The sequence below is a fragment of the Myotis myotis genome, unplaced genomic scaffold, assembly GCF_014108235.1.
Source record: "Myotis myotis isolate mMyoMyo1 unplaced genomic scaffold, mMyoMyo1.p scaffold_m19_p_13, whole genome shotgun sequence".
Taxonomy (NCBI): domain Eukaryota; kingdom Metazoa; phylum Chordata; class Mammalia; order Chiroptera; family Vespertilionidae; genus Myotis; species Myotis myotis.
This window is the reverse complement of record NW_023416317.1, coordinates 24,058,557-24,067,809: the sequence shown is the minus strand read 5'-3', so window position 1 is coordinate 24,067,809 and position 9,253 is coordinate 24,058,557. Positions and strand designations below refer to the sequence as shown.

At 40.6% G+C, this 9,253-nt stretch overlaps 1 protein-coding gene across 2 annotated transcripts in view; it reads right to left on the bottom strand.

The window, feature by feature from the left end:
- Positions 1–7,253: 7,253 nt before the first annotated feature.
- SYN2 (synapsin II) overlaps positions 7,254–9,253 on the bottom strand; it is a 162,750-nt gene continuing 160,750 nt past the window's right edge. For both annotated transcript variants that reach the window (XM_036332208.1, XM_036332209.1), the window contains exon 13: positions 7,254–8,165. In XM_036332208.1, the coding sequence (XP_036188101.1) occupies positions 8,030–8,165 (136 nt within the window). In that variant the 3' untranslated portion in view covers positions 7,254–8,029. The remainder of the gene's footprint in view (positions 8,166–9,253) is intronic.

Sequence of the window (9,253 nt, the reverse complement as noted above, 5' to 3'; positions counted from 1 at the left end):
AAGTGTTCGCTGTATAGTTACTTCAACTTTATGTGCATTTTTTAATTTTCATAATAAAATGTTGGGGGAAATGTGGAGTTCTGAATAGCCTAAAACATAGACTTCAGTAGAGAAAAAGCTGAAGAAAATAATTCAATATAAAAATCATAAAAAAGAGTTCAAGATTATGAAAAGAATAAAGAGACAAAAGGAGCACATACAGTTTAATGAAATCATGTGAACCTGCAAAAAATCTATGCAAGTAGTAGAGGTAATAAGTGACTGTAAGAATTTAGAGAAGAGAGAACAATCAGGGGGGACTACTAAGGCAGGCAGAAAGTGCTTCGTGGGTAGGTGGTGATATTTCAGCGGGGCCTTGAAGGATTTATATGATCTGGATGGGTAATGAGGATAAGAAAAGGAATTTTTAAGGGGCTGAGGATAGCTGAAAATGATAAAGTGAGTATATTTGTAGAGCAAGAATGTGAAAGTAAGCACAGTGGATTTTACATCAGCTTAGCTGCAGCCAAATAGGAGGAGATAGGGTTGAAAACCAATGATGATAATAAATAAAATATTAGGATCTTCCTTATACGTGTGGGGTACCTGTATACAGTACTTTCCATGCATAATCTCATTTAATCCTAACAACAGCTATATGAGGTATTACTATTACAGTTGTTACTAGTAAGGAAACTGAAGTTTAGGGAAGTTTAGCCATTTGCCCAAGATCACACAGCTAACAAGTGGTAGAACTAGTACTGAAACCAGATTTGCCTGATCTCAAAGCCCAAATATCTAACTACTAGACATATTCCCTCCCTGATAAATTGGGGCTAGAGGGCAGTGATGGCGAACCTTCTGAGCTTGGCGTGTCAGCATTTCGAAAAACCCTAACTTAACTCTGGTACCGTGTCACATATAGAAATTTTTTTTATATTTGCAACCATAGTAAAACAAAGTTTTATATTGTTGATATTTATTTTATATATTTAAATGCCATTTAACAAAGAAAAACCAATCAAAAAAATGAGTTCGTGTGTCACCTCTGACACGCGTGTCATAGGTTCGCCCTCACTGCTCTAGGGGGACCTTAAGTGCCAAGATAAGGAGTTTGGGCCCCATTCTCTATGCTTGGAGTTCACTGAAAGATTTTGATAATCAGAGGTTTTAAAAGAAACAGGCAAGAGCCTTGGTCGGTGTTGCTAAGTGGTTACAGTGTCGGCCCGAGCACCAAAGGATAGTGGGTTCGATTTTCAATCAAGGGCATGTACTAGTACATGGGTTGCAGGTTCAATTCCCGGCCCTGGTCAGGTGTGTGTGGGAGGCAACCAATCGCTGTATCTCTCACATTGATGTTTCTCTCTCCACCCCCCTCCCTCCCTTCCACTTTTTCTAAAAATCAATGGAAAAAATATCCTCAGATGAGGATTAACAACAACAACAACAATAAAACAAAGAAAGAAAGAAATAGGCAAGAGATTGAAGCCAGGAAGCCCAATTAGGAGGCTGGCAAATAAGAGGCATAAATAAAATTCCTAATCCAGAATAATAGCTATGGGGACAAAACAAAGGAATAGTCTTTAAGAAGAAATAATCTACTTGAAATAACCTCTTGCTATAAATATTATATCAAAATAAGTTGAGAAATTTACTACTTGGGTGTTAAATATTCAAATAAAAAGTAACTTTAGATCCCAAGAGTTATATTGTGTTAGCTCAGTGAAACTCCAAAGGCAAATGAGCAGCCCAAATGTCATTCCAGTCCACTCCCAAGCCACTCAGTTCTCAAGGTGGTTTGAGGGTCTTCAGAATGTTGAGTGGTTGAGCTGTCTAGGGGGCTTCTTTGGGCCTATTCTTTACAATTTTCTGCCAAGAATGATTACCCATGAGCTCCAGAGTGGACCCAAGAAGTCCAAAATTGGGTCATCCCCTTGGTAATCTGAGAGAGCTAATCTCCCTTCCTTCAAGAACTGGATCTAGAACAACCAGGGTTTGTCAGGCAGTCACTGAATTTAATCACAACTACTGGGATGGCTGTAGCTTTCTGCTATGGAGGAGTTAGCTGAAGGATGGTAATTCTTATCAGAAGAGTTATATATGGATATGGAGGTGGATGAAAATGGGGCAGTGTTCCCTGAGGAGCATTTGTTTACAGGGGTGTGGGGTTCCTGAAGAGCTCTCTGGTGTTCTCTCCCCCCCCCCCACTCTCTCGGGTTATTTCCCTGAAGATGATAGGCTGGGGAGGTATGAAACAGAAGAAAAGACTACTGACAATAAAGGCCAGTAGGCAGGCGTGTGTGTGTGTGTGTGTGTGTGTGTGTGTGTGTGTGTGTGTGACTATATCAATATCCAAGAAAGAAAGCAAATTCTCAGAGTGATAGGGTATTGAATAAGAGGAGGGAACATCAGAGAGAATGAACAATTGCATTGTTTTCTCATCAACAAACTCTGAAGTCCAAAGAGATTGATAGGAGAAAGAGTACCATTCAAGTGTGAGTCCAAACTCAGATACTTGGAAGTTACCTATAATGAGGAATAGCTTCATGGGGCTATTGTGAGATTCTAACAAAATGATAGGTGATTCAGAGCTTTATAAACCATATAGTGTCTTTAAAATGCAAGATGCTGTATAAACTGTGAAATGCTATACAAATATAAGGGATAATGATTATGATTACCTGAGGAAGAAAACATCATTCTAAATATAGTCTGTTACTTGAGAATTATACAGTAATAAGGTTACTTTTAACAAACAGAATTTGCCTGCTGAAATACATCTTCTCTCCTTCAAAATCGATAATCTTGATGGGACTTGACATTTATTTCAAAGAGAAACTATTAAAAACATATGAGACTCCTTTTCTGGGATTAATTTCCTTTAGAACCAGTTCATAAGCCACACAAAATTATCTTATTTATAGCCACATTGTGTTTTGAACCTTATATATTATTTAGCTTAATCATTAGAGTTAACTCCCAAAGAATTATAAGTGTTGTTGTATTTTTTAAATCAAAATTCACTCCCTAAAGCAATGATTCTTAATCTGTGTGTGTGTGTGTGTGTGTGTGTGTGTGTGTGTGTGTGTGTGTGTGTTGAGGTCCTGCCAAAATATACAATACACAGAACAATTTGTATATGGATCTCTAGATTCCCAGAGTTACAGAATTCAAATTTGAGGGCTACAGATCTGAAGGCAATTATTTTCTAAGCATAAGCAGCAGGCTTATTGGAATAAATGTTTAGCCTCCCAAAGGAATTGTTTGAAGGAAACCACACCACTGTAGGAATGATCATATGGTATGAACAATTAAAAATTAATCCATTAGAGTCATATGGATTTGTGCTGTTATTTCTATGGCTGCAGTGGTTTGGGGATGTATGTGTGTACACACAATCCTCATTACTAGGATGCTTAGGCAGCAGCATTTGTCTCCCCAGGTGTCTACCCTCAACTCAATTTAAACAACTCAAAAGAATCATAGCCCTAGGAAAAGGCATTACTCAGGTTAAAATTTCCCTACAGCCTACCTGGTCACAAGAGATGAAGAAAGGCAAGCTTGGTCATTCTTTAGGTGCTCCTGGAAGAGGGATGGCCAAAAGGGCTTTGGGGATTACACTGGTGTTCTTTTTATGAGACAGAGAGGATTTCTTATGATCTTCTCACATGCCAACCCCAGTTAGCACCAGACTTGAGATAAATTAACTCATTAAAATCTTTAGAAAACCTCCTCAGAAAGGTAGTATTGTTCTCATTTATAGATGAGAAAATCAAGACCCAGAAAAGCTAAATGACTTATAATTAAAGTCAATTAACTAATAATTAGCAAAGCCAGGATTTAAACTCAAATTTGATTTCAGAGCCTAGACTCCTTCCATTGCCCAATACTGTCTCTTCCCATTTCTTCCCCGGCCTCTGTGAAACACTCTTGTTAGCCTCTCCCTCCCTGGAGGACCTCTGGAAATAAACCCATACATTTACCTCACAAGGGACAGTGCCCCAAATGGCCCATCTAGGACTGACTCACTTGCTTCTATTACTAACTTTCTTCATGACATGACAAGCTCCTTAAGTTACCTGGGCCTTGGTTTTCACATCTGTAAAATAAGAGGATAAAAGTAGATGAAACTTTGAACTGAAAAATTCAATGACTGAATTTTGTGCACTCATCCCATTCTCCCTAGCTGGCATGCCTCCCTATCCTGTGGGTTGCTCACAGCTCACCTCTAGGGTGCCATCTTCTCGGACCACCCCAGCTTGACACCAACAACATGTACCTGCTTGTTGGCCATTTTACACTTATTTGGCTCATCTTTTTCATTCTCCTTCCATATCTTTTCTGAATTCCTCAAATATTTGTTTATTTAACACCTATATAACCAATTTATGAATAAACCAATTTATGTTGTAATTCCCCCCATGAGAGACAGTTGGTTGTTTCCATTTTTCACCAATGATGCTGAGACTAATTCTTTTACTTGCCTCCTTGAGTACATGTGCAAGAGATTCTCTAGAGTGAATGTCTAGAAATGAAATTGCTGAGCCATAGGGTTTGTGCATTGGATATTGCCAAATTGTTCCCTGAAGTGGTAGTACCAACATTATGTTCCCATTTGCAATGTGTAAGAGTTCCATTTCCCATATCCTCACCAATACTTATCAACCTTATTTTTTTTTCAAAATAACATTTTGACTGCATTTGTCTTATGGTGCTTACCACTTTCTTTTTAATATTTGTTTATGTGCTTCCCCTTTACTGGGCTGTAAAATTTTGTGAGGGCAGAATCCTTGCTTAACTCATTTTCATATTTTTCCCACAGAACTTATCGAGCTTAGTAAGAACACAATAAAGAGTTATAAACAAATAAATGATGAGCAGAATTAATCTTTCGTTGTTGTTAATCCTCACCCAAGGTATTGTTCCATTGATTTTTAGAGAGAGTGGAAGGGACAGGGAGATACAGAGAAAGACAGCAACTCAACTGGGGCTGGGGATCAAGCCTGCAACCCGGGTACATGCCCTTGATTGGAATTGAACCTATGACCCTTCTGTCTGTGGGCCAACGCTCTATCCAATGAGCCAAAAGCGCAACTAATTTATCTTGATCCAGGGAGATGGAGAGTTTCATAAGGGCAGGGATGAAGTGTTCTATCTCTATTAATCTGGGATGAAATGTGGGTAAGGAATCCCCATTAGTTGTAGAGATGATTGCACAGTGGTCACAATTGACCTATAGACTAAGGTTTCAAGATCTATAATGGATGGTCATCAACCCTTGGAGATCCCCGCTTTAGACCAGTTATCATGGTATTCATCAAATATTTGTTGATTGTTGTGAGTGGCAAATTTCCCAATCTCTGAGGCCATCTTTATTATGTACCAAGAGGGCTGTTTCTGAATGGAACTCCCCCCACCTCTGGCCCCACCCCATTACTAAGGGTTGGATAGAATCCATGTGTCCTTTGGACTAGGGTGCTGCCTGATCTATGGTAAATCCCTCCCCTTTTTGTCACCCCAGCAGTTCCAGGGTTGACTCATTTTCTAAATAAGCCACTTGTGGGTTTTGGTCTGACATTAAATGTGGAAGAATGAGTAATTTTTCAAGAACCAGAATTATATTTGATCACAATAAGATACACTGTGTATGTTACTCATGGTTCTAGGATAAGGGGTCAACACTGGTAACAAGCACTCTGACCTTCCCCCATCCTTTCTTTCCCTTAGGTCAAGGGATAGATGAAGGAAGTGGGTATAAGTGTGAAAAAGTTTTGTGTGTATCTCTTATTTTGTTGCCATGTTATGTACAATTTAACACAATTACATCTTGCTCCCTCTGCTAGATTAAGTAAAAGAAATATAGCAAAGTAGTCAAGGCCATGAGTTCCATTGCTACACTGCTTGGGTTCAAATTCCGGCTCCACCACAAACCAGTTAGGTGAATTTGAGCAAGTTATTAAATTGATGTGCCTCTATTTTCTCATTTGTAAAATAATAATAGTACCTTGTTTGTTATAAGGAATAAATTATTTGATAAATGTTAAGTGCTTAGAATTCTGCATGGAACTTAGTAGCACTATGGAAATGTTAGTAAATATTTCCTTGAATTCATCACAATGTTTATACTTATATTAAATGCTCAGTAAATGCTTTTTAACTAAATGAATTCTCTTAAGACATATTTGGAATCAGGGGGATAGAAGTGACTACAAGTGCTAGACTCTTGGTTGTAAATAGAAGAAACTATAAAGATCAATTCCCTTGAGCATAGATATTCCTTAACCCCCAGCACCCCCACCACCACCTTTTTGTTTGGTTTGTATTTTGTTCCCTAGTTATATGTGTTGTGTTGGAGGAGAGTTGCCATTCCCGGAGATGTCATTTAATGGGAGGTTCTACTTCCTGCTTTTTAAGTGTAAGAAGAAGGTACAGATCTAGAACCTTGAACTCTGACAGCATGGCTAAGTTAGAAAGGAGACCCTGGCACCAGAGAAATCCATTCTCTGACCTCTCAGCATCTACTTTAAGGAGAAGTTAGCAAGACAGTGGCATTATCAGGTGAGTTAACAAGATAGTGGCATTTGGATGAGTATTTTGTTGAGTTAGTAGAATGGGTATCGCATGTAGGGAATTATTTTGATAAAATGTCAATATACTGATTTCTTTTTATCAGTGAAGATGTGGTACTTATCCTCACAGCAGTTTTGATTTGGGAGAACATACTCTTGAGTACCAGAGACATGAAGAAGCTGGAGTGAAAACCCCCAGAGCCCCTCCTCCATCACAGGCCTCTTCAGGGTGCCTGGGGCTTGTGGGATCCCCTTCACCAGGGCAGGTCAGTCCAGCCTCATTGGTACCACCATGTGGGCTTCAGCTGAGAAGCTTGATACACCAGACAAGTGGGTCTAACTTGACTGCTATGGGGGCAATGGTGCTATGCTTATTAGAAAGTCTCGATATTCAGTAAAATTGGTAGAAATGCTGAGTTACTGAAGGAAGTACAGATGTCCTGGAGGAAATGTAATCACTGGAGAGGTGTCAGGAAGCCCAGCATAAGTGGTGTCTAAAGGACAGCCATCCTCTCATCCACTTGGAAATAGTCGTACACTCACAATCACATTCACACAGAAGCACATTCACACATAATAACACCAACAGCTTCACCCTCCTAGACTTTTCCCTTCCCTGCACTCCCAAACACGCACACACACCTCACATACACTCAGTCAAAAGGGTAGCTTAGGGGAGACCTCATGGCTGAATCAAATGCTGGTTAATACTGCTGCTTTTATTACACCAAATGTCTTAACATTTATTTTGAGATGAACACAAAACTTGGTATACTGCTGTTACAGTGTCATGCATTCTCCACAGTGCAGCTTTGGAGCTCAAGATCACTGCAACACACACAAAAGAACTGCACTCCAGAGAGGGAAAGGAAAGAACTGCAGATCCTTGTTCTCTCCAGTATCAGTAGACTAAAGGTGCTTCACTATGACAGCAGTCAAGGAATCGCATGTGCTGGGCAGGTGTCTTTTCAACAGCTAATCAGGTGTGTCTGACAAGGGATCCAGGTGTGGGTAAGTTCCTAACACCAAGAATATTTGGGGTTAAGTATATATTCCCCACATAGTCAGCACTGACTAAAGGAAGGGGGGCATGCTTAGCACTGCATCTGAGTTAGGTTAAGCTACCAGGAGTCCTCAATGAAGGGAGTCCTGGTTTCACAAGGAAGAATAAGACATGATGGCGCTGTCACAATAAGGCCACTAAACTCACACCAAACGATGACCTCAGAGAATGTTCTCACAACTACAGAAAAGCAGCTCTATTCTCTCTGATGTCAGGTGCCCTTCGCTGATTAGGCACCTGCCCTGAGACCTTCACATGATCCTTTCTGAGCTGCACATCACTTAGCACAACGGAGCAGAGGAAGGGGCCACACAAGTCAAGGTCATGGGACATCACTACCAAACGTGGCTGACTGTTGTTGGCAAATGTCTCAAATGCCTTTCCCGGTTAGGCCAGGTGCCCACGTGTGTCTGAAGAGCTAATCTGAAAAGAGGCTGGCAAAGGACTTCCTCAAGCTCCTGATGGTCTCTGCTTTGGCTTCATCCTCATTGGCTGAAGACCGGAAGAAGGAGGACTCAGAGAAGCTGAAGGCATTTGTCAGGGACTGCGACTTGCTTGAAGATAAAAACCAGAGAGAATGTGAGAGGGTGGTGTTCCCAGCAAGGTAGGAAAGGACGATCACATGAGGATACACAACTGGAACCCCCACTCCCACCCAAGGGAGACCACGGTGATAGAAAGCCAGCAGGGATTGTGCTACCAGGATCCTGGGAGGCTCCTGTGCTATTTTCTTCACCTTCACTGCTGCTAAAACAGGAAAGGATGGGAGCAGTGAGAAAGAGAGGAAGGAGGAAAAAAAGGAAGAAGAGAAAAAAGAGAGAGAGGGAAAAGAGGAAGAAGGGGTGACTCAAAGGATGTTTCTTTTATTTAATGCTAAAGGGCCAGCAGATTTAATTTCCGAGGCCTCAACTTGGTAAGTACTAATCTAGGACTCACACCCTTCCCCTCTGATGAAATGTAGCAACTAGGGGCCCATGGACTCTTGCACTCTCTTTTCCATGAATTGTCAAGTAGTGGAGTCAGCATCAGAACATCTGAGTCAGTCTTGATTCTGCCACTCACTTACTCTTGACCTCAGGCAAGCCATTGCTTTTCTGGTATTTGGTTTTTATTTGTGGTCTGTACTTGTTTGGTAAAATAATCTCTAGGCCTTTTTAGAGCTTTTTATATTCTGCTTTTTTCTTTCATTCCAAAAGAACCTTTTGGCTTGGCACAAACTCTAGTGCTCAATTTACCTTGAGTATTAAAGCGGATGTAATCACTCTTTGCACCCTTCCCCAGAGGACCCCTATTATAAGGTCTGTGGGGCTCCGGGTGTCCAGGGGCAAGAGACACATTCAGCCCTCCACATTCACAGATGTAACCAACTACGGATCAAACATATTTGAAAAAATAAATCCCAGATAATTCTTAAAAGCAAACTTGAATTTGCCATAAGCCAAGCACTACGCTGAAGCCATGTGAATGAAGATGTGAAAGCATACCCAGCTATAGGTTATATGCAAATATAGGTTATATGCAAATACTACACAATTTTATATAAGGAACTTGAGCATCCTCAAATTTTGGTGTCTGCAAGGGGTCCTGGAACCAATCTCCAACGGACATTGAGGGACAACTCTACTTATCAGGCCGACACAAG